The 25,326-nt window shown below is 43.5% G+C and overlaps 2 protein-coding genes across 5 annotated transcripts in view; one reads left to right on the forward strand and one right to left on the reverse strand.

The window, feature by feature from the left end:
* Window positions 1-13,250, reverse strand: part of keap1a (kelch-like ECH-associated protein 1a) — a 31,076-nt gene extending 17,826 nt beyond the window's left edge. The window contains exons 1-4 of one of the 4 annotated variants that reach the window (XM_056295614.1): window positions 11,763-13,250; window positions 11,433-11,496; window positions 6,483-6,592; window positions 2,206-3,164 (exon numbers count right to left, since the gene is read on the reverse strand). In XM_056295614.1, the coding sequence (XP_056151589.1) occupies window positions 2,206-2,418 (213 nt within the window). In that variant the 5' untranslated portion in view covers window positions 2,419-3,164; window positions 6,483-6,592; window positions 11,433-11,496; window positions 11,763-13,250. Of the gene's footprint in view, window positions 1-2,205; window positions 3,165-6,482; window positions 6,593-11,427 lie in introns of all 4 variants that reach the window. The other 3 variants (XM_056295611.1, XM_056295613.1, XM_056295612.1) reach the window with 3 other exon arrangements.
* A 10,939-nt stretch (window positions 13,251-24,189) lies between these two features.
* crlf1a (cytokine receptor-like factor 1a) overlaps window positions 24,190-25,326 on the forward strand; it is a 5,537-nt gene continuing 4,400 nt past the window's right edge. Inside the window, 1 exon segment of the mRNA XM_056295412.1 lies at window positions 24,190-24,226. Coding sequence (XP_056151387.1) covers window positions 24,190-24,226 — 37 coding nt within the window.

Genomic DNA, 25,326 nt, shown 5'->3' on the forward strand with positions numbered 1-25,326 from the left:
GCGGAAGAGTTTTGACGTGATAAAGCAGGGTGTTATTTCACTATTCCACCGATGCACGGAGATGATTGTTTTGTTATTTTTGTTTTTTATTTTTATGCAGAGTGGACAACCATTCAGATCGAAGAGGAGTGAAACTCTCCATAGAGACCAATACCGATAGATTTCCCAACTCGCAAGAACTGGCAGGGAGACTCTCGGATTCCACCAATATCTCCCAGAATGCAAAAAAAGAAGGAAAAAAAAGAAAAGAAAGAAAGAAAGAAAGAAAGGCAAAAATGGCGGTGGAATAATGACCCCATGCAAATGCAATGCACAATGCAATTATGTCTGCCACTGGGTACGATCTCGCGGGAAAAATAAAGCCTCGGCTCGATTTACGGCACAAAGGAAGCGCGTAATCCATTGCCGCCATAAAAAAGAAAAAGAAAAGACATGCATGCTAGGGTTAGTACTGCTGTTCGTGCCCCCCCTGACCGAGGCATGGCAAGACGAACTGGAGTTGGTTCCCGGGTGCTCCACGGCGTTGCCCACTGCTCCTAGCCATACAGCTAGGACGCAGAGCATATTGTAGCGAATACGGGGGGGCAGTCCGGGAACCGCCACAGCCAGGACGCGAACCCATATCTCCCACTCCGCAAGCGACAACGTTAACCAGTCGACTAAAGGGTCCGCCCCGTTAGTCAAGGACTACTTATTACAGTATTTTCCTTACGGAGATCAATTCAAAATCGAAATAAAAACAAAAATCATTGCGCAACTAAAATAGAAAGTGCATAGCGCTTTTGTTTTCCCCGGCAGCTATAAGGTAGTTATCCCCGTTAGCGGACATGGCGGACGGTGGAACAACCGAAGTGACAGGGGAAACTACCCGGCAAGAGAACAATAAGCCCGTTGACGGAGGAGGCAAAGTAGACGAAGAGGGAGAGTGATAGAAACAGAGGTAAAACAAGAGTGAACCTCGGACGGGCATTCACTCGATGGACAGAGCTCCGGTGTTGTACATCGAACGGTTTCCCCCATCAAGATATGTTTCCCTAGCCAGAGGAAAGTGTCCGCTTGAAAACAGGTTAGCTGTCGGTTACGATTAGGTTAAGGTAAACGTTAGGATAAGCGTAGGGTTAGGTTAAGGTTAGGTTGAAGTTATTCAAGCGTCCCGGTGTTGTGTCGAACTCTGGCTAGGGGCAAACATCTCGACGGGGGAACAATTCGATACAACACTAGGGACTTGAGAGGATTCCAAATCGACATTCAGCTGGCGTTCTTTGTGCTTGATCAGTCAGTAACACAACCTGCCTGCTCATTAATATTACCAGGTGTTTTCCTCTGCCTTTATCATAGCACTGAGTTCAGGGTTTCTATTTCAAACTGGGATTCTTAGGTTGTTTCTTGCTTTGGACAGTAGCCAGGCTGCTAATAAACGGAAAGCGATCCGGCTCTTTGCGACAGCGGCGCAAAGACTTGGAAACGCGCGCGCGCGCGCGCGCGAGGAGAGGGGGGGGGGTTGTCTGCAGCCGTTTTGGATCCGGGATTTAAAAAAAGATTTTTTTTTTGACAATCCAATCTGAGAGTGAACGGTGAATGCTGTGAGGCGCTGAATTCATGCAGCTCGCTCGCAGTGCGTCTTCTGCAGGGATGAAACATGGTCCGAGTGGTTTCCATCAATGGCAAACAGCCGTTTCCAAATCGCAGTCATTGGTTTTGTTGGTAATAGCAGGAAATCAGATGGTTGTTTATGAATTGGGCTATATTGTTGCCTGTCAAAGTAAAGGTACTCACCCCTCCGCATCTCTCTCATTATGTCATTACGGTATTCATTCCCCCCCATCTCCCAGATTGGAGTTGCATTGAGTTGGTGACCTCAACCAATACTAATGAAATCATTTCAAGCTGGCTGGTGGGTTGTAATAGGTAAACTGGTCTACTCTAATTATTCCATAGTAGAAGAGACCTCGCATTAGTCGCACAACTGAGAAATGATTGGTTAACGATGTGAAGCACTGTACTAGAATGGCTACAGTATCACTGTTTAGGTAAAGTAAGCACAACAATGCAGCAACACAAAATGCCATGTTAAATGAAAACAGAGATTTGAAATGGCTGTTTCACCAAATGTGGTCATTTTGTGGCAGTTGAATTCCATTTCAAAAGTGACTGAAAGTTTTCAGCAAGGAGATAAGAAACCCCAAACAGGTTAATGCCTCTCACCTTGAAGTCCACGGTCCTGTCCCTGTGTGTGACATGTAGCACCAGGTCACACAACATCTCATGGTGCCTGAACTCATCCATAGCCTTCAGGGACCTTGAGGCGTGGGTTTCGATAGTATAATCCATGTAACCGGACCCGCGCATTGACGGAACCGCAATAGCAGAAAAATCTGCATCCCGTGTAGGCCGCTTCTTTCTTAAGGGGCAATGCATCCTTGGAGGGAGAGATGAGGACTCTGCAAGAATGTATTTATTTTGTTGGGGATTTCTATCTGTTCAATCTTGTAGTCTCTTAGATTTTTAAGTTTTGCACTGTTATCCCATTGATGTAAATCTCTTTACACAGAAAAAAATCCAAATTCCCTCAAACTTGAGTTCTGTAATCTTATTGATCAGAGTAGGCAGTCCAGTGAGTAAAGATGATGTCCTAAATTCTACCATTTTTCCAGGGTTGCACACAAAAACTACATGGGAAATTATCTTGAGAAATAAAGGATGTGAACAGTGCAACTACCCAATGGTGTCATTATTGCAAGTGCTGAACACATCCACAGCCAAATCAGCAGAAACAATAATCCAGTGGAAAACACACCTGTATTAAGGTTAATATTGGAAGTTCAGATCACATATTCTCATGCAAAAATGGAGGGTAAGAGAAACCGAGGGTGAGAATTAACCACCGTGCTCTTGCAGTCACAGATCCAAGTTCCGACATGGCTGGCAGCATATCGTGTGTCTGCTCACAGTTTTGTAACTTTTGCTCAAATCATGGGCCCTTCATTCCACATTTTACAAGTTCAGGGCCTGTTTGGAGTCAATCCATTCTGGGGGGTTTTCTTGGTCCTTTTACTTTTCAGCACTGGAAAAAAGGGAGACGTTGGCAGATTCATGTAAGGGCAGAATCAAATGTATCTTGCCTAGGGTTTCTTAGCCTTGGTCCATTGGTTGTGATATTTATCCTGTACAAAAAAAGAAGGAAAATTGTAAAATGGATGATAAATCTCAATGATCAATCATATCAGTATGTTAATTTCCAATGGGTATGTGTGCGCTTATGAGTGTGGGTGTGTTTCTGTGAGAGTGAGGAGTGAGTGTGCGTGATTGTGTGGCTGTAAAAAGGAGGCCACATACTGAAAGTGGCGTGTATATGTGGACATGCAGACACACACACACACACACACACACACACACACACACACACACACACACACACACACACACACACACGTAGAAGCATGCACATACCGATATCAAGGTTTCACTTCCTTCCTGCTGAGACAGACTATAATAAACAAGTAGTAAAATGAAATGGCAGACCTATATTTTTCTGCATCTCTCTCAGCAGGGTCTTGGTTAATACACGCTCAACTTGCTTACTTCAGGAAGTGGTTTTGCCTCTTAACTGAGTCGTAGAGCTCTACCACCCATAGCTTCTCGTATTCCTTCCATAGACATTACTGAGAAAGATTATGCCATCTTTATGTGAACTGCAGTTTCATTTCAAATTTTGATGATGCCATGAGTACTCCCTAGTCATCTTAAAATGACAAAATCCCTACCATCTTCTGTTTACCTTTTCCATATGAGTTATCTCTTAATATACTGATACAGCTCCCTCAGGCTTTATTCTGGTTCAGGGGGCATTTTCCACAAGAAAAAGTTTAGTTCCCCCCCCCCCATTTTATTAAGTTATTACTCCCATCTGGCAGGCCTTTCTCTAAACTGATCTCACTTGAAGGGGTTTATGTATGTCTGCTTATTTTCAGATCAATTGGAAGCCAATAGGAATGTTCAATTGGAACATTTCCTGTGGAATAACACTTAACACTGACTCATACTGATAAAGAAAAGCATCAGCCCCACTTGTCAAAAACAGTGAACTGAACTTATTATAGAGTTCAACACTCTGAAAACAACTTAATTTGTTCATAGATTGATGCATTTTGAACGAGTTAGCTGTCAAAGCTAGCCAAAACCAGGGAGTTATTCCCCCTGTCATCAACTGAGTCAGTTCCCAGTGTTGAATTGAGAGTTGATGACTGAGTGCATGCAGTCGACGGCCAAAGACTGGTCGCAATAAAATACCAACTCACACAGACGAGACAGACATGAACGATTTCCTGTCGAAGATGAGGAGGGTTGCCTGAGCACACACTGTTACACAAAGCTCCATTGACATTTTAAAAAGAGTCCCATCAGCTCTCTAAACAAACTGTAAAACTGCTCGCTGCTTGAGATTTATTATGTCCAGCTACGCTGCAGAGTTTCTGCAGGTCTTCAGTGTTGGCTAGAACCTGCTTAACCACCCATCAGAAGCGAATAACTAAATGACAAAAGATGGTGCGCTGACAGGAGTAAAGACAACAGCTCCTGTCTTTTGAAGTGTGTGATAGATTTACACTACCCCCCATAATAACCCCCAAAACCCTGACCACTTCAACATCCTCCAAACATACATGCTGTATCGCAAAGTGAATCACTTGCAACTGTTATCAAGGTTTGACAATCTTAAATTTGGAGACCATGAAGGGACTTCCCATCCTCGCACTACTGTGCTAGCTGGTGACTACAAAGCGTCATGCAACCCACAGAATTAACAGAAACAAATAGTAGGCTGTACGTTGTGATGAGACGCTCTCTTTTAAAGCGTGAGCACAGAGCATTTAGACCATGGGTGTCCTAAATGGGCGGCAGCTCCCTATCCCTGGCTTAGTGCTGCAAGTGTGGCACCTACATATATATATTTCACAGATTTTCTTTTCTTTCCATGTACACTACCGTTCAAAAGTTTGGGATCACCCAAACAATTTCGTGTTTTCCATGAAAAGTCACACTTATTCACCACCATATGTTGTGAAATGAATAGAAAATAGAGTCAAGACATTGACAAGGTTAGAAATAATGATTTGTATTTGAAATAAGATTTTTTTTACATCAAACTTTGCTTTCGTCAAAGAATCCTCCATTTGCAGCAATTACAGCATTGCAGACCTTTGGCATTCTAGCTGTTAATTTGTTGAGGTAATCTGGAGAAATTGCACCCCACGCTTCCAGAAGCAGCTCCCACAAGTTGGATTGGTTGGATGGGCACTTCTTTGAGCAGATTGAGTTTCTGGAGCATCACATTTGTGGGGTCAATTAAACGCTCAAAATGGCCAGAAAAAGAGAACTTTCATCTGAAACTCGACAGTCTATTCTTGTTCTTAGAAATGAAGGCTATTCCATGCGAGAAATTGCTAAGAAATTGAAGATTTCCTACACCGGTGTGTACTACTCCCTTCAGAGGACAGCACAAACAGGCTCTAACAGGTACTATTTAATGAAGATGCCAGTTGGGGACCTGTGAGGCGTCTGTTTCTCAAACTGGAGACTCTAATGTACTTATCTTCTTGCTCAGTTGTGCAACGCGGCCTCCCACTTCTTTTTCTACTCTGGTTAGAGCCTGTTTGAGCTGTCCTCTGAAGGGAGTAGTACACACCGGTGTAGGAAATCTTCAATTTCTTAGCAATTTCTCGCATGGAATAGCCTTCATTTCTAAGAACAAGAATAGACTGTCGAGTTTCAGATGAAAGTTCTCTTTTTCTGGCCATTTTGAGCGTTTAATTGACCCCACAAATGTGATGCTCCAGAAACTCAATCTGCTCAAAGAAGTGCCCATCCAACCAATCCAACTTGTGGGAGCTGCTTCTGGAAGCGTGGGGTGCAATTTCTCCAGATTACCTCAACAAATTAACAGCTAGAATGCCAAAGGTCTGCAATGCTGTAATTGCTGCAAATGGAGGATTCTTTGACGAAAGCAAAGTTTGATGTAAAAAAAATCTTATTTCAAATACAAATCATTATTTCTAACCTTGTCAATGTCTTGACTCTATTTTCTATTCATTTCACAACATATGGTGGTGAATAAGTGTGACTTTTCATGGAAAACACAAAATTGTTTGGGTGATCCCAAACTTTTGAACGGTAGTGTATGTGTACAGCCTTTCTGGGTCTGTTTCTGCAGTTTGCACCCAACAAGTTAAGTTTTATTTTTTTTTGGACTCCTGCACAATCATTCTCACTTGCACACCGAACATGGCTAGTTCAACCTGTTTTAAAACATATAAACTGCACATGGTAGTGCTCTCGTCTTTACTGTTTGGATACGAACTGGTTGCACGGTACCGCTCGCATACCATGAACACATGCTGTCAGTTATAATGCATCAGCTGCACTCTGAACGTATTTATTTGCCCTTCCTTTTCCACATAGGGGATAAGTCCCTGTATTTGACCTACCAAAGCAGGGGTGCTTAACACCGGTGGTGTTTGAAGTAGTGCAGCTTTGTTGGTTGGTAGTTACACAACCAGATTTGATCAGTCTCCAGCTCCCTCACCCTACAGCCAGCCTGATCACCAGTCATATGACCCAGGAAAAAAAAAAGGAAAAAAAAAGAGGTGGGGGGCAGTGAGAGTAAGAGAGACAGAGGGAGGGAGGAAAGCAGGGTGAGAAATGAAGGTAGAGACAGAGAGGGAGCATTAAGAGACAGTATGCATCTTTTCAATCAACAAACAGTGAAAGAAATGAGGGAGAGATGGAGGCGGAGTTGGTTTGAGAAACAGAAAGAGTCAGATCAGATCAAGAGGGAGGGAGAGAGAGAAAGAGAACGTGAGAGAGAGAGAGAGAGAGAGAGAGAGAGAGAGAGAGAGAGAGAGAGAGAGAGAGAGAGAGAGAGAGAGAGAGAGAGAGAGAGAGAGAGAGTGAGTCATTGATACAGTAGAGCCACTCAGTTTCCCATAAAGAACCATTGTGCTTGGTAGTATCACCCTAACTAGCTTTCATGACCTAGCTTTAAGGGGGGGGGTGTTAACAGCTAAACAGCTTTAAACAGTTTGCAGAGCAATACGAGTCCATGGGGAGACACCCTATTTACTCCCTATTCACCCTATTTACTGATGTTATTGCATAAAACATGGGACAAAATGAGCAAATCCATCATCAGTTATGAGTAAATGCGAGTTCACACCAACCGGGTCGAACCAGACCGGGTTGGTATGAACTGATTTTGTCAGCTCACAAATGACAGTTTGATTGTTAACAGTTTGACAGGCCCCGGAGAACAAACTTTATACCGCCCTGCAAGTTAACAGCTCTTTCATGTGGCCTTGGTTCAAATGCAAAAGGATTTCCAAGAATGTGGTTTAAAAAACAGTCACATCTGAGGCACAACTTAGAATAACAGGTGGATATTCATGTAACCCTTATTTTTGAATCATTTCTTTTTTGTTAGACAGTTTTTGGTGTGTGTGTGTGTGTGTGTGTGTGTGTGTGTGTGAGAGAGAGAGTGAGTGAGGGAATGAGAGAGTTATCTATCTTGATCACTTTCAGTATCTATCCAAAACAGTTTGTGCGTTCCATAAACTAGCCTGTTAACTATTTACAAATCCTCTCTGGCCTGTAACATGGTGCATAATCCAAACAAAGCCAAACAGTCTGCTGGCGTTTGAAGTCAACTTTGACCTGCGGTGGACTAGAGGCGTTTGAGAGAAAGAATCCCTCTTCAGCATCAGCAATGGAAAGGGTGTCTAGCATCACACAGCACACGTTACATTATGAATTGTCATCAACTATGCATGTTATGTATTGATTAGAAATCACACTCGGACCAGTTTTAATGGCATGTGACCTTTTAACTCCCCAGCTAACTGAGGTCAAAGTAGGCCCATGATGGTAGATGGTAAATGTCTCTCTTTCTCACTATATACATATATAAAACTTCATTAAATGAAACACTCAACAATAGGGAAAGTGCTTAAGCTTAACAAACAAGGAGCAAATTATATATATATATATATATATATGTATATATATATATATATATATATATATATATATATCGAGTAGCTTTATTGACAGCTGATGATTGCTTATGGCATGAAACAGGCTTGTACTGTTTCATAAAGAATTTACTTGACTCACTGGATTATTTTGCTCCTTATTTGTTGAGCACTTTCCCTACAGTTGAGTGTTTCTTTAAACAAAGTTTATATATGTATATACACACACACACACACATACATACATATATATCCATCCATTCATTATCCAAACCCACTTATCCTGCTCTCAGGGTTGCAGGGATGCTGGAGCCTATGCGGGGAGACACCCTGGACAGGCTGCCAGGTCATCACAGGGCCATATATATATCCATCCATCCATCCATCCATCCATTATCATACACACACACACACACACACACACACACACACACACACACACACACACACACACACACACACACACACACACTATATGGACAAAAGTATCGGAACACACTGCTTAATCATTGAATTCAGGTGTTTCATTCAGACCCATTGCCACAGGTGTATAAAATCAAGCAGCTAGCCATGCAGTCTGCATTTACAAACATTTGTGAAAGAATGGGCCATTCTGAAGAGCGCAGTAAAGTCAAGCGTGGTACTGTCATCGGATGCCACCTTTGCAATAAGTCAGTTCGTGAAAGTTCTTCCCTGCTAGATATTCCATGGTCAACTGTAAGTGGTATTATTGAAAATTGGAAGCGTTTAGGAACAACAGCAACTCAGCCACGAAGTGGCAGACCACGTAAAGTCACACAGAGGGGGCAACGAGTGCTGAGGCACATAGTGTAAGTGTTTTAGTACTCGAGTCCAGGACTCGGACTTGAGTCTGACTTGTGACTCGACTTGGACTTGAGCACTGATGACTCGGACTCGAGCATTGACTGCATTCGGACTCGGAAGTTGGAGACTCGGACTCGGACTCGTTAATTGATAAAGACTGTTTTTTTTGTTTTTGTTAGTTTTTTTTGCAATAGGCCCTAATGATTTGGCATAAGATAGTGATAGCTATATTAATACCGTAACACTGATCACCACATTAGAATGTGGTGATCAATAGCTTTTTTACAGTGCCAGATTGGAGCACTGGGGCCCATCTTGGAATTCAATTCAGACTCAACCTTGATGACTCAGACTCAGGTAATGGGGACTTGACTGGGACTCAACTCGACTCGGACTCTTCTTTGGGGACTCGGACTCGAACACTGGGGATCGAGATTCGACTCGGACTTGAGGTTTAGTGACTCGACTACAACACTGGCATAGTGTGTAAAAGTCGTCAATGCTCTGTTGACTCAATAACTGCAGAGTTCCAAACTTCCTCTGGTATTAACATCAGCACAAAAACTGCACTGGGAGCTTCATGGAATGGGTTTCCATGGCCGAGCAGCTGATGCAAGCCTTACATCACAAAGCACAATGCCAAGCATCGGACGGAGTGGTGTAAAGCACGCTGTCACTGGACTCTGGAGCAATGGAAACATGTTCTGTGGAGTGACGAATCACGCTTCTCTGTCTGGCAGTCTGATGGACGAGTCTGGGTTTGGCGGATGCCAGGAGAACGTTACCTGCCTGACTGCATTGTGCCAACTGTAAAGTTTGGTGGAGGAGGGATAATGGTATGGGGTTGTTTTTCAGGGGTTGGGGTAGGCCCCTTAGTTCCAGTGAAGGGAAATCTTAATGCTTCAGCATACCAAGACATCTTGGACAATTCTATGCTTCCAATTTTGCATGACTGTGCCCCAGTGCACAAAGCAAGGTCCATTAAGACATGGTTGGGTGAGTTTGGTGTGGAACAGCTTGACTGGCCCGCACACAGCACTGATCTCAACCCCATCGAACACCTTTGGGATGAACTAGAACGGAGCCAGAGCTTCTCATCCAACATCAGTGCCTGGCCTCACAAATGCTCTTCTGGATGAATGAGCAAAAATTCCCACAGACACACTCCAAAATCTTGTGGAACGCCTTCCCAGAAGAGTGGAACCTGTTATAGCTGCAAAGGGGGGACCAACTCCATATTAATGCCTGTGGATTTAGAATGGGATGTCATAAAAGCTCCTGCAGGTGTAATGACCAGGTGGTCCAATACATTTGTCCATATAGTGTATATATACTGTGAAGAGCCATTAAGCCATTAGAGTATCAGAGAAGCCTAAAATATACTGTAACAAGCTCGGTTTAAACAACAGTACAAGCTACCAATTAAAAACAACTCAAACGAACTAAAATTATTACAAATGATGACTTTCATGCCATTTATTCACACTGTGAACCAGTGACACATAGCTATACGCTAACTATGATGATTGGTACTATCAAACAATTCGAACAGATCACGGTACTTTTTAGAAGTCCAAAGTTAATCCTTGGTTGACAAAATGGAAAAAAAAAATACGTTTGCAAAATGAATTCTCCATAATATTAAAAGATATTGAGTGAACTTCCGGTGGGGATTTCACTCCATTGTGTTTTAATGGCAACATAAACAAGAGCATTTGATGGACGTGTCACGTGAAAAACTATAATAATAATAATAATAATAATAATAAATCAATCTTATATAGCGCTTTTCTAACACTCAACTATGTAAGTATAACAACAAAACTAAGACCTTATAGGTTAAGTCGGCTAGTTCAAAGGCAATGGGGACCTTTCGTGGACATTAAACACCCAGGCCCTTGTGAAAAAGGCCCAACAATGCCTGCATTTCCCGAGGAGGCTGAGGAGCGCCCGTCTACCCCCCAAAATTCTCACCAGCTTCTACCACTGCACCATAGAGAACATCCTGACCATCTACATCTCAGTGTGGTACGGCAACTGCACCTCAGTAGACCAGAAAGCTCTGCAGCGGGTCATCAAGGCGGCCCAGCATATCACCGGTACCCAGCTCCCAGCCATAAAAGACATTTATCACAAACGCTGTCTTCGAAGGGGTCTGAGCATCAGCAGAGATCCCACCCACCCCAACCATGGACTGTTCTTCCCCCTGCGCTCTGGGAGGCGCTCTGGGAGCCTCAGAGCCCACACTACCAGGCTCAAAAACAGCTTCTTTCCACAAGCTGTTGCCTACCTGAACCTGGCTACCCACTGAATGTCTGTAGATATTTTTTAAATATTTTGTACTCCAGCTCTTTTTTAACTTATTTTTAGCTTTTGGTCTTCATGTGTGTATATCTTATACTGTGTTTGCTGTGTTTGTCTGTGTCTGTCTTGCACTGTTTGGTGAAGCCACAGCCCTCATTTCATTTTTAACATGTGCCTGCACATTGTTTTTAATGACAATAAAATTGAATTGAATTGAATTGAATGTAGTTTGTCCTCAGGTTATGCAGTAATGGTGTTGTACTTGTGCACAACTCACCATACCTCACCCCGATCAGTCCTGCTGTGTTTACATGGGCTTGCTCTACCGCGCTGTGGAAACGACACACTGGAAGCAAATGAAGTTGAGAAACTCCGCCAAAAAAAAAAAAAGAAAGAAAGAAAAAAGAAAGAAAGAAAGAAAAAAATTGAATTCCAATTTCAACAACCATTCGTTGAACGTGCCCTTTTTTTCTAAAAAAAAAAAGGAAAAAAAAGCAATAAGCTTTAAGTTTCACTTCACTTTTACAAGACTGGTGAAACTAGTGTACTATGTCAGCACTATGGCGACACTGAAGTGGCGGTAACAGATTAAGTCTTCAAGACAAAACTCACCCGTAGTAACCGCTCATGGGAAGCGAAGGTCCACATTAAGCGATATGTGGCAATTCAGAGCGCGGCTCTAATGTCGTAAAACACAGACGTGTTCATGTCGCAGAAATCAGTGCCAGGACACTGTTTGCGCACGCGGGTGCCCTCTGACGCAATAGTCGGCCAAAACAGAGTCGCCGTCGGGTAAACGTCCGCACCGAAAACAAGTCTCGCGCAGTAGATTGGAATTGATTACGCATCCACTTTTCACACTGTTGTCAGTGTCACGGTCTGGCCTCAGACGAGCACCGGCTCAGTAAGACGCGGACCGCTGCTGCCGCTGCTGCTGCTGCGGCTTCAACGGGGCTGCGCTCTCTGGACTCTTCCAGTCAAAGGTTTGTTTTTTTCTGCATGACTCGGCAGCCACGCCGTGTTGCTGATACGCCGATAAGAGACTTAAACCGTAGCCTCCTCGCAGACAAGGAGACTTGAAATCCGGAACGACGTTACTCAAACGGAAAGTGAAAACGTCAAGCAAGACCCCATGGTCCCAGCCCGGATGCGCGGGCCGATTAAACGGTTCGCCCTGCAGCGCGGGTCCAATAGAAGAAACACAACGCCCTCTGTGGACAAATGCAATGGAGACGTTTGACAGATTTGCTTCTCTTTCAGTTTTGGGCTGAATCATGGCGAAATTACAGGCTCGGGTGTTCGTTTCCTTATTCTGAACTGATGAATCATGCTGCCACTTCACGCTGCCAACGCCGGCAGCATGAAATGCAAATGTTTCCTCTCACCTCCTTGGAGTGGTTTGTCATAATGTTATCTCATGGTGCCAGCTGTATCCTGCCCCGGTGTTATAGAATTTCCCCTCACAATCTGACTCCCCTTGGGGTTAGGCTTACCCCCAACACTAACCCCCTAACCCTAACTATAACCTGTTCACACCAAGGGGAGTCAGATTCTGTGTGGGAGTCGGAAAATCCTATAACACCAGGGCCCCATGCAGGGGACAACAATTTGCAAATCCGAAGATTACTTGCTAATTTAACCGAGAACAGGCCCGAGTTAGCAGCAGCAGAAGAACATGTTTTGAAGGCTGTTCCATATGCTCCCGTCAAAATAACACGCATGGTGACATGCCGTGATCATACTAGGTAGAACAAAACAAGTTAATAAATGTTGTATGCATGATAATCAAACAAAATTGTTCCATATGACCATGCATGGATCACCAAGAGGGCCTGCTTGCACAGGCCCAAGGGATCAGGGGGCCCCAAAGCTGGGACCTCTGCATGAAATCACTGTTATTAACTTAATTTCTCGCCACAGAGTTGGAGCTTGCTGTAAAAGCTCACTGCTAGTGATTTGTTTTGGCTATGCCTTTGTTAAACTGATCTCATATTTGTGGATAAGTGAGGTGTATTTTGTTTACATGTGCTGTTTGCTTTTATTGGATCTACTGACGCTAATTTCCTTGAGCAACAAGACACATATTTATGTCCCCATCAAATGTTGATGCCATTTAATTTTATGGTAGATGCATTGATTCATAAAATGCTCTTTGAGACTTGCAATCAATGGTGTGGTAAGGAGGGGAGTTGTTTTGTCCGTGTGGTTGTGTGCATGTGTGCGAGAGTGCGTGTGTCTGTGTAAGGAGTTGTACTCTTCTTCTTGGTTTCGCTGGTCTTTGACCTTTTATACTGCTGCTTGGCTCAGCTCTTATTAGTGTGCCAGCAGTAACCGGTATAGAGGTATCATAAGGTATGTATATTTGAATGTGCAGGGGTTGCTTGGAGATGGCATTTTTTTGTGGATGTTTATAGGGCTGTTGGAAGTGTTTTTTTTATGTTTAAGCTTTACTTCACTTTAAAAATACTTTTTTTCTCACCTAAATCCCCGGCCTCTGTCTCTCTATCCACAGCCAGCAGGTATATATATATATATATATATATATATATATATATATATATATATATATATATATGCGGCATGGTGACACAGTGGTTAGTATGGTCGCCTCACAGCAAGGTCCTTGGTTTGAGCCCCGGTAGTCCAACCGTGGGGGTCATCCCGGGTCGTCCTCTGTGTGGAGTTTGCATGTTCTCCCCGTGTCTGCGTGGGTTTCCTCCGGGTGCTCCGGTTTCCTCCCACAGTCCAAAGACATGTAGGTCAGGTGAATCGGCCATACTAAAATGTCCCTAGGTGTGAATGTGTGTGTGTGTGTGTGTGTGTGTGTGTGTGTGTGTGTGTGTGTGTGTGTGTGTGTGTGTGTGTGTGTGTGTGTGTTGACCCTGTGATGGTCTGTCGTCCTGTCCAGGGTGTCTCCCCACCTGCCGCCCAATGACGGCTGGGATAGACTTCAAAATCCCTGCCGCGACCCTGAGAGCAGGATAAGCGGTTCGGATAATGGATGAATGCATGGATATACTATATATGTATATGGCGGCATGGTGGCGAAGTGATTAGCACGGTTGTCTCACAGCAAGAAGGTCCTGGGTTCTAACTCCAAAGTTGTCATACATAGAGGTCATCCCAGGTCGTCCTCTGTGTGGAGTTTGTATGTTCTCCCTGTGTCCACGTGGGTTTCCTACGGGTACGCTGGTTTCCTCCCACAGTCCAAAGACATGTAGGTCAGGTGAATAGGCCATACTAAAATGTTCCTAGGTGTGAATGTGTCGGCCCTGTGATGGCCTGGTGGCCTGTCCAGGGTGTCTGCCCGCCTGCCGCCCAGTGACTGCTGGGATAGGCTCCAGCATCCCACAGCCCAAATTCGGATGTGTGTGTGTGTGTGTGTGTAAAATCCAGGCCTGATATAATGCTGGATTATTACACTCCTTATTTGTTGAGCACTTTCCCTACCGTTGAGTGTTTCTTTTAACAAAGTTTTATATATATATATATATATATATATATATATATATATATATATATATAGAGAGAGAGAGAGAGAGAGAGAGAGAGAGAGAGAGAGAGAGAGAATGGCTCTTTAACAGAAGCCTTCCTTGTTAGAGAGACAAGGGGACAGGGGAGAAGAAGAGATCACATGACTGCGTTTTGCATGCATCACACTGCAAGACAAGGTTTGTCTTTGGTTGTATGACCCACCTCTAGTGCACACATTTGCTGCATCCCTCCATCACAACTACTGGGCCATTGCTGCTGTGGGGATTTTGTTCTTAGAGAGATGCACACAGCCACTGCCCATGAATTAAACCCAGGTTCTGGACTTTGAAAGTTCCTATCAGCATCACTGGGATTTAGTCATTGCAGTGATAAATTTGAAATGCTGTTGATCACCATTGAAGCCTACGCTGTACACATCACCTAAACTGTGTCGAGAACCACCAATCCCAATTGGCTATGTGGTGTACTATTATCACCTTCCTCCATTGGCAGTACTTGGGCATCAGGTATGGGGAAGCTAAATTTCCTAGGATTTTCATAAGACAAAATTAGCTTACCCCAACAGCTACACTGGCACTTATAAATTAAGAAAGTCCTCATCTTGGAAAAATACGACTCAATGAACCTTATTCAACTGTGAGCGTTTGACTCAAAATTACAATCAAATTTCCTATTATGTTATTATTGCTGGTATCATCAAACTGAGATGGCACCACAGAATAATTCCATTCATTCCATTATCCTGAGGTCAATTTGCCTTCACCAGTTAGAGATGTTTGTTACAATTTTCACAGTTGTAACTGAATGAAATAAAATAAATATTGGTTAAAACCTGTCCACATACAAGCAGAATGTCCGTCGGTGTCCTCGTCACTTTAATTTCGCCAACAAATCCCGCCTTGAAGTACGAGCAAGCGTCAAGATTTTTGTACACCTTCAGGCTTTGCTTTGTGTGTTTCCCTGGCGTAGAAATCAAGTACATACAAATATCAGGAAACTCGATTTGTGGCCAAATGTTAATGTCCACGGACCACCGGTTATTTGGTAAACTGTACGGGTCCCTGTCAAATCCAACTTCTTTTAATTCAAGCAGATAATCTTGCGTTATAATCCCGGTTTCACTGTTTCCCCTACTTGAGCGGCCATGTTGCGGGATGTTTTGCCGCCGCTCACTGCGGCTGAGGGGGCTTGTTCCAGTGGGATAGTGACGTCAATGCATACCCTCTATAGGGCTCCACTTTGATTCTAAAAATAGAACAGGTTTATTGAATTATGGGATTGATTTGCGGACAAACTGCTCTTCGTTTCGTAGTGTTTGAAAGTGGCCTTGCAGAAGATTTGTGTTTACGATGGCCGGTAACCTTGTCATAGAAGGAACCAAACAATCTAGAAAAGGTGCCACAAAGCATTGCTGCTGGGGAACTTGTAGATCGGATTCACGATATAAAGAAAGGCTGCCCGAAGGAACAGAATTTTTTAGATTCCCAAAGCCAGGAACCGTGAAAGATGGCCTAACAGAGTGGGAAAAGCGAACAGGAGAAGACAGAAAACGCAAAGAGGTGGCTTCATGCATGTGGAAGGAAAGACTTATTTCGTCTTTCGGACATTAAGAAGGACACTTACATATCCACCCATCCAGCCATCCATTATCTGAACCGCTTATCCTGCAGTTTACATTTCTTCGGTGGGTCCTACGGAGGACCATCCTGGCCCTATTCTTTCCACTCTTACCGAGAAAGAAATGGAGGGTTGTGCTCTTCGTGCAACAAAACGATTAAGAACGAAGCAAGCCAGAGAAAGCCGCATTGTGGGCCCTTCTAAAGTCAAAAAGGAAGGACTTGAGCCTGAAGTAATTGCTATTGACCATGTTTCAACAGAAGGATTGCAAATTGAAGAATCTAATTCCATGTTAGTGGGGGCTAACGATGGTGGGGACGATGCCTGCTATCCCTTTCAGGATAAGTCTACACAGACCATCTATTGCAAGTATACTCTTGGAGCCAAAGTTAAAAGTATGGTATACAGAAATCTGTTCATAACAGAAGGAACAAATGCAAAATCCTCTAGTTCCAGTAGAGTTAATTTCATGTCGTGTGATCGCATAATTGCAGATGACAAGAAATGTAAATATTTTACTGGACTTGATTCCTTACAATTTAATGCACTGTTCAGTTTCATTGAACAGGCTAAGTATGAACTGAATTACTGGAATGGAAAAGAAAATGGCGACAAAGACAGGGAAGGATTTGGTGCCCCATAAAATATATCAGTTAAGGAGCAGCTATTCATCACCCTGATAAGGCTGAGGAGGGGCTTTAACGTTAAAACCATTGCCTACATGTATGACTTAAGTGAGACTCTTGTATTCATATGTTCTGACAAAGAAAACTTCCAAATTGCTGAAATCAACCACTCACGCGATTAAAACGACGAAATTCTTCTAGTTCGCTCAGTTCTTGTGTTGAAACGTACGAAAGCCAGGCGTGTTGCGCGGGGTTGTTTGGCTTGTTTGTCCGCTTTTCGATCCCAAGCTGCACTGCGCGAAAATTTCGTGCCGTAGCAAGCGAGAAGCCCTATTACTCACACACTCACTCACTCCCTCACTCACTTATAGATGACCTGAGTGGGACGTTTAGTAGGACGCACTCGCAACTCACATCAGGTGCGCCGTGGTCCTGGATGGTTTCGTGCTTGTTATTTTATCAACACATTATAGACAGAATTCATAGCGAGTTGAAAATGAAAATAATCACAGCTTGTCCCACCTCAATGACTAGGGTATTACAAGTATCGTGTCTGTGAATGTTCTCATTCATCCAGGTCGTAGTTATCCAAAGGAATTGAATCAAGTGCAACTGGACTTGGTTATATATCCGTGAAGACGTTTCGCCTCTCATCCAAGAGGCTTCATCAGTTCGTGCCGGTCTGACTAGACCAAGCTAGTCTGACTGGCTGGTGATGAGACTCAGATATTTATTCTCTTTGGAGTCGTTATCAGAGCTATTGATGTCAATGGGTCTTTTGTGTTCCGATGTTTAGCAACAACAGTCGTTATCAGAGCTATTGATTAATCATTACTCTGCGACACCGACACCTATGAACTGCTGAGACGCGATCCAACTAGTGGTTACAAGAGGAGAATAATAGAATACCTACAGAAACTACAGAAAGGAGGAACCATTGACCGGATACAATACCACCGTCTCTACCCACAAGATAACATTCCATGCATATATGGGCTCCCTAAGATCCATAAAGATGGAGCCCCCCTCAGGCCCATCGTCAGCAGCATAAACTCGGTCACATACCACATTGCCAAACATATAACCAACATCTTGACCCCTTTAGTGGGCGAAACACCTCACCATATCCAAAACTCCATTGACTTTGTGAACAAGGTCCAAGGTGTAAAACTGGAACCTAATGAAACCATGGTATCCTACGACGTAACCTCGTTATTCACCTGCATCCCAACCATGGAGGCTTTGGAAACTGTGAGGCAATGTTTGCTACGTGACAACACCCTCCACAATAGGACCAACCTCAGCCCAGACCAGATTTACCAACTACTGGACCTTTGCCTGAACACTACGTATTTCCAATTCAGGGGCCAGTTTTACAGACAGAAACATGGCTGTGCAATGGGCTCACCAGTATCTCCCATTGTGGCCAACTTATATATGGAAGAGGTAGAACACAGGGCCCTGAACTCCTTCAGAGGAACACCTCCGAGCCACTGGTTCAGATATGTGGACGACACATGGGTCAAAATCCAAACACAAGCGGTGCAAGCGTTTACCAAACACATCAACTCAGTGGACAAGAAGATTAAGTTCACAAGGGAAGATGTAAAGAACAATAGTTTGCCCTTCTTGGGCTGTGACGTCAACATTGGGGAAGACAGGAGCCTCCACATTGGGGTTTACAGGAACCCTACACACACAGACCAATATCTACTTTTCGACTCACACCACCCTCTGGAACACAAACTGGGCGTCATCAGAACTCTGCAACACAGAGCTGACAATGTGCCCAGCAGCACTCAGGCCCAACGGAAAGAACACAAACACCTGAGGGAAGCTCTAAAAACCTGCGGCCATCCCAGTTGGACCTTTGTGAAAACTGCAACACATTCCAGAAAGACCAACCGGGTGAGCGATGAGGAGAAGAGGAACAGAAGGAATAACATAGTCATCCCGTATGTTTCTTTGGTCTCCGAGAAACTCAGGAGAATTTTTAACAAACACCGCATCCCGGTATACTTCAAACCCAGCAACACACTCCGACAAAAACTGGTTCATCCCAAAGACCGTGTACCACACACCCGAAAAAGCAATCTGGTGTATGCTGTACAATGCAATGAGGATTGCACTGACCTATACATAGGAGAAACCAAACAACCACTACATAAACGGATGGCCCAACACAGAAGGCCAAACTCCTCAGGACAAGACTCAGCAGTCTATCTACACCTAAAGGAGAAGACACACTCCTTCGAGGACAACAACGTACACATTTTGGACAGGGGAGATAGATGGTTTGAAAGAGGGGTGAAGCCATCTATGTGAAACTGGAAAAATCATCCCTCAACAGAGGAGGAGGTCTGCGACACCACCTATCTCCCACTTACAATGCCGTCCTTTCATCTCTACCCAGGAGACTCAAAAGCTTAGCCTCCAAGAACAACAGTCGGTCACTAACGGCTCCAACGACTCATGACCACTGAATGGAGCACTAACAAAGTCGAAACTAACACCTCCAATGACTGTTGTTGCTAAACATCGGAACACAAAAAAAGCCATTGACATCAATAGCTCTGATAACGACTCAAAAGAGGCTAAATATCTGAGTTTCATCACCAGCCAGTCAGACTAGCTTGGTCTAGTCAGAAGGGCACGAACTGATGAAGCCTCTTGGATGAGAGGCGAAACGTCTTCACGGATATCCAAAGGAGTTGAATCAAGTGCAACTGGACTTGGTATATATCGGATATATACCAAGTCCAGTTGCACTTGATTCAACTCCTTTGGATAACCATGACCTGGATGAATGAGAACATTCACAGACGTCTTCACGGATATATAGCCAAGTCCAGTTGCACTTGATTCAGTTCCTTTGGATATTACAAGTATCTAGCAGTACACCAGGTACGACGTGAAATGAAAAGCTATGCGAGTGTAAGGGCATGTTATTGTAGTCTACGTTGGTTGGTGTTGAAATAGAATGAGCAGAAATAAGATTCATAACAAGAACATTCAAAAAGCAATAGTTATGAATTTTGAATTACTAATAATGTCTCTGCTTCTGGACCTCCATCCTGCCTCTTTCCCTGATATAAGTTAGGCTAGTAGTAGTGAGAGTGACTGCCCCCCCAGCCCCCCCCACCCCACCCAAAATCACGATTTTATTAAAGGTTAAACATTTTTGGTGAGAATTTTGGGAATTCTAAGCTCCCCCTAGCCTCTTAATAACGCCGCCTATGCCTTCCCCCATTTTATTTGAGCGTCTGAAATCTAACTGTAAAATGTGTTGACAAGGAGTGTCCTCAGAATTTCCCACAGTGAAACTGAAAATGTAATGTCCAACATCTGCACTCCATGCCAAAACCACCACAATCCACTGCGTCGCCTCCTCTCTGCTCTGCTCGTGCACTTCTCACTGTCAAAGACTGCATGACAGGACGAGAAGAAGACACAAAAGGATGATTCAGTGGCGTCTGAAATCGCCATTTATCCATCCCAACAGGGCACCCTATTGAGTGTTTCAAATAGTGAGCAAATGAACGTGGGGAGGACTCTGCACACAGCTCTTGTTTTGAGCGGCTGCTGACAAATTAGCCCCCAAGGGTACCCACGCATATTTGATCTCAATTCATATCCAACATCAAACACACGTGCTTTAATAGAAGCCTGTTGGATGATACTATGTGGTTGACAATCTTTTGCTCAGTCTTCTCTATCGCAGGTTCAATACTTACGTTGCTCATATTATTCCAAGTGTCCTGTGGCTTCATCTTTACACTTTATAATTCATACAAACTGTTCAGAGGTTCATGTCCGGGGGTAGGAAATACCCTCTGTACCCTCTGACCATGACAAGGAAACACACACACACACACACACACACACACACACACACACACACACACACGTACATGAAAAAGGATGTTAAATGCATATATTTTTCTTGGCTTTCGCCAAAGGTCCAAAGTTATCAAGGGCCTCACTTGCCAGGGCAATAAGAACAATCTTTCTATTTCATTCACCAACATTACCACTTGACACACACACACACACACACACACACACACACACACACACACACACACACACACACACACATACACTACCGTTCAAAAGTTTGGGATCACCCAAACAATTTTGTGTTTTCCATGAAAAGTCACACCTATTCACCACCATATGTTGTGAAATGAATAGAAAATAGAGTCAAGACATTGACAAGGTTAGAAATAATGATTTGTATTTGAAATAAGATTTTTTTTACATCAAACTTTGCTTTCGTCAAAGAATCCTCCATTTGCAGCAATTACAGCATTGCAGACCTTTGGCATTCTAGCTGTTAATTTGTTGAGGTAATCTGGAGAAATTGCACCCCACGCTTCCAAAAGCAGCTCCCACAAGTTGGATTGGTTGGATGGGCACTTCTTGCGTACCATACGGTCAAGCTGCTCCCACAACAGCTCAATGGGGTTCAGATCTGGTGACTGCGCTGGCCACTCCATTACCGATAGAATACCAGCTGCCTGCTTCTGCTCTAAATAGTTCTTGCACAATTTGGAGGTGTGTTTAGGGTCATTGTCCTGTTGTAGGATGAAATTGGCTCCAATCAAGCGCTGTCCACTGGGTATGGCATGGCGTTGCAAAATGGAGTGATAGCCTTCCTTATTCAGAATCCCTTTTACCCTGTACAAATCTCCCACCTTACCAGCACCAAAGCAACCCCAGACCATCACATTACCTCCACCATGCTTAACAGATGGCGTCAGGCATTCTTCCAGCATCTTTTCATTTGTTCTGCGTCTCACAAACGTTCTTCTTTGTGATCCAAACACCTCAAACTTGGATTCATCCGTCCACAACACTTTTTTCCAGTCTTCCTCTGTCCAATGTCTGTGTTCTTTGGCCCATCTTAATCTTTTTCTTTTATTGGTCAGTCTCAGATATGGCTTTTTCTTTGCCACTCTGCCCTGAAGCCCAGAATCCCGCAGCCGCCTCTTCACTGTAGATGTTGACACTGGTGTTTTGCGGGTACTATTTAATGAAGATGCCAGTTGGGGACCTGTGAGGCGTCTGTTTCTCAAACTAGAGACTCTAATGTACTTATCTTCTTGCTCAGTTGTGCAACGCGGCCTCCCACTTCTTTTTCTACTCTGGTTAGAGCCTGTTTGTGCTGTCCTCTGAAGGGAGTAGTACACACCGGTGTAGGAAATCTTCAATTTCTGAGCAATTTCTCGCATGGAATAGCCTTCATTTCTAAGAACAAGAATAGACTGTCGAGTTTCAGATGAAAGTTCTCTTTTTCTGGCCATTTTGAGCGTTTAATTGACCCCACAAATGTGATGCTCCAGAAACTCAATCTGCTCAAAGGAAGGTCAGTTTTGTAGCTTCTGTAACGAGCTAAACTGTTTTCAGATGTGTGAACATGATTGCACAAGGGTTTTCTAATCATCAATTAGCCTTCTGAGCCAATGAGCAAACACATTGTACCATTAGAACACTGGAGTGATAGTTGCTTGAAATGGGCCTCTATACACCTATGTAGATATTGCACCAAAAACCAGACATTTGCAGCTAGAATAGTCATTTACCACATTAGCAATGTATAGAGTGTATTTCTTTAAAGTTAAGACTAGTTTAAAGTTATCTTCATTGAAAAGTACAGTGCTTTTCCTTCAAAAATATGGACATTTCAATGTGATCCCAAACTTTTGAACGGTAGTGTGTATAGTTTTTTTTCTTTCGGAAACCATCAATGGTGTTGATCAAAGTGCTCAACAAATGGGGAGCGGACTATCAATGTAGATGTAGGAAAAAAAACTTTTGCATTAAAAGTTTTTTATATTTTTGTATTGCTATGTATTAAAAGTTTTTTCCTATATCTATATATGTATATATATGCGTATATATATATATATATATATATATATATATAGATAGATAGATAGATAGATAGATAGATAGATAGATAGATAGATAGATAGATAGATAGATAGATAGATAGATAGATAGATAGATATGACCCTGAGGGCAGGATAACCGGTTTGGATAATGGATGGATGGCAATATATATATATATATATATATATATATATATATATATATATATATATATATATATATATATATATATTTAAACTTTGTTAAAAGAAACATTCAACGGTAGGGAGAGTGCTCAACAAATAAGGAGCAAAACAATCCATTGAATCAAGTAAATTCTTTATGAGACAGTACAAGGCTGTTTCATGCCATAAGCAGTCATCAGCTCTGTGGTTGTCAGTTGATCAGATCCCTGTAATGCCTTTTAATCTTCATAGAGATGCTATGATAAATTTGACAGCTTTTAGATAGATACAGTATCTTAGTCCCCTACAAAACAACACATATAATGTGTGCTACGACAAAATAGAGTCTAGACAGTCAGACAGATGGTCTCATTGTGTGTGTGTGTGTGTGTGTGTGTGTGTGTGTGTGTGTGTGTGTGTGTGTGTGTGTGTGTGTGTGTGTGTGTGTGTTTGTTTGTGTGCATATATGAAGCCTCTTTGTTACAAGTCAAGAATGGTTATTTCTGGATGCAGTATTTGTTTATTTCTGAGCCACCAGGCAGTAGTAGGGTCACAGTCACGTTGGTTACCACGCATTTGCAATGGTCAAAGCCTGTTTACACGAGTGCATATTTGGAAAAAAAAAATCTTCCATGTACTCAATTGGCTAACTGATCTGTAGACGTGCCATTGCTTAGAGTGGAAATGGATATCATGAGCCTGAAAGCATTTAAAATAATAACTTCATGAATCAGAGGAAGCAAAACACTGGATTTTTTCCCGATGGTTCGTGCAATGCACCGATAAGCTGCGGTGATTCAGGGGAGCTTATTCACGGTGCTTGGTAGCACTGCATAGGAATACCTTTGTATTTCATGACTTGCCATTTTTCAGATATTTTCTTATCCCCACAAGAGGAATGCATTGATTGCCGGGAGGTCACCTGAGTTTGCACTCTTTGCCCGGGGGGGGGGGGGGATTGTGCTAAAATATTTTTGCTGCCATGAGGAAGTAATAAAGAAAAGCACTACAGCACGGTGACACAGCACAACTCCGGGCGTATCCCAACACTGTCAGATTGTTTACTTGCCACCTCCCTCCCTCCTCTTCTCTTCTTTCCTCTCCTACGTACGTTCACTTCTGTTCTTTTGCCCTAAGACTCCATTCTCGTTTATCCCCTCATCCCCCTATTCCTTTGCTTCTCTCCTCGACCACCCTTTTGTTCATTTCTTCCTCTCCTCTTCTGTCCCCTCGACTGCAGCGATGGGTGATCGGTGCCGAGTGAAGATGGACCGGACAAGTGAGCAGGTTCCCGGTGGGGCTCACATGTAGCTCGTGGCTCTCATTTTTTGGGGTTGTCGGCAGTTGGTCTCCGACTGGCGTGCACAGGAAGGCATGGACATTGCCTGGCTCCACCACCGTCTTTTTCAGTGCCCTACTACTACTCACAAGAGACAAGAGACATGAGTCGGATCTCTCTTTCACCCGGCCTCTATTTTTAAAGCATGACATTGAATGTCTAATTTTAACAAGAGTACATTTTTTTTGGGGGGGGGGGTACGAGAACTTCCGGTGCTGGTGAAGTGACAGTGCCGCTGTGTTTTGGTACAGACACTGCAGGATGTTGTTGAGATTCAGGAAGGCGTGTGTGTGTGTGTGTGTGTGTGTGTGTGTGTGTGTGTGTGTGTGTGTGTGTGTGTGTGTGTGTGTGTGTGTGTGTGTGTGTGTGTGTGTGTGTGTGTGTGTGTGTTTGGCGATGAAGAGAGGACCATGCACTGTGAACGTACTGCCCTCTCCTGCCTCGCAGAAGAAACGCAACCAAGTGTGATATCGCCGCGCGCCATCCATCGATTGCCAGCCTGCAGTTTATTATGACATAAGTGAACAGACATGTTTGTAACTTGAGTGGCAGAAAAGTTACATCAGCCCATAAAGTCGTTATGGGTAATGATTTAGTCTTTTATGTGAACCATCAATCACGCTGGACTATGACAGATTTATTTAGTTTCTGAATTGTTAAAATACGATTTGGCTATCACGGTAAGGTGTGCGAAGTGTAACAGATGAGAGTAGTCAGCTGTCAATACCAGTATTACCACCCCCCCACACACGTGCGAACGAGCGGATGCCTGCAAACACACATGCAGCTCAAATAAACGCTCGCTGCCAACAGACTCATTATTTAACCACCAACGCAGGAAATCTTAACGGGCAAGACCATAAACCATTCTCACTCGATTTTACAGCGGTTGGTGCCTTGATGGTCAATGCCCGTTGCCAACAACACATTGGGCCCAGATGGGAGATGGCAGCGAAGGAAAGAGAAAGATGGTTTAGATGGCGCGAGTGTGTGAGAGAAAGATGGGGGGAGAGAGAGAGAGAGTCGTGTAAGACAAACGG

The sequence above is a fragment of the Lampris incognitus genome, chromosome 16 (assembly GCF_029633865.1).
Source record: "Lampris incognitus isolate fLamInc1 chromosome 16, fLamInc1.hap2, whole genome shotgun sequence".
Lineage (NCBI taxonomy): Eukaryota > Metazoa > Chordata > Actinopteri > Lampriformes > Lampridae > Lampris > Lampris incognitus.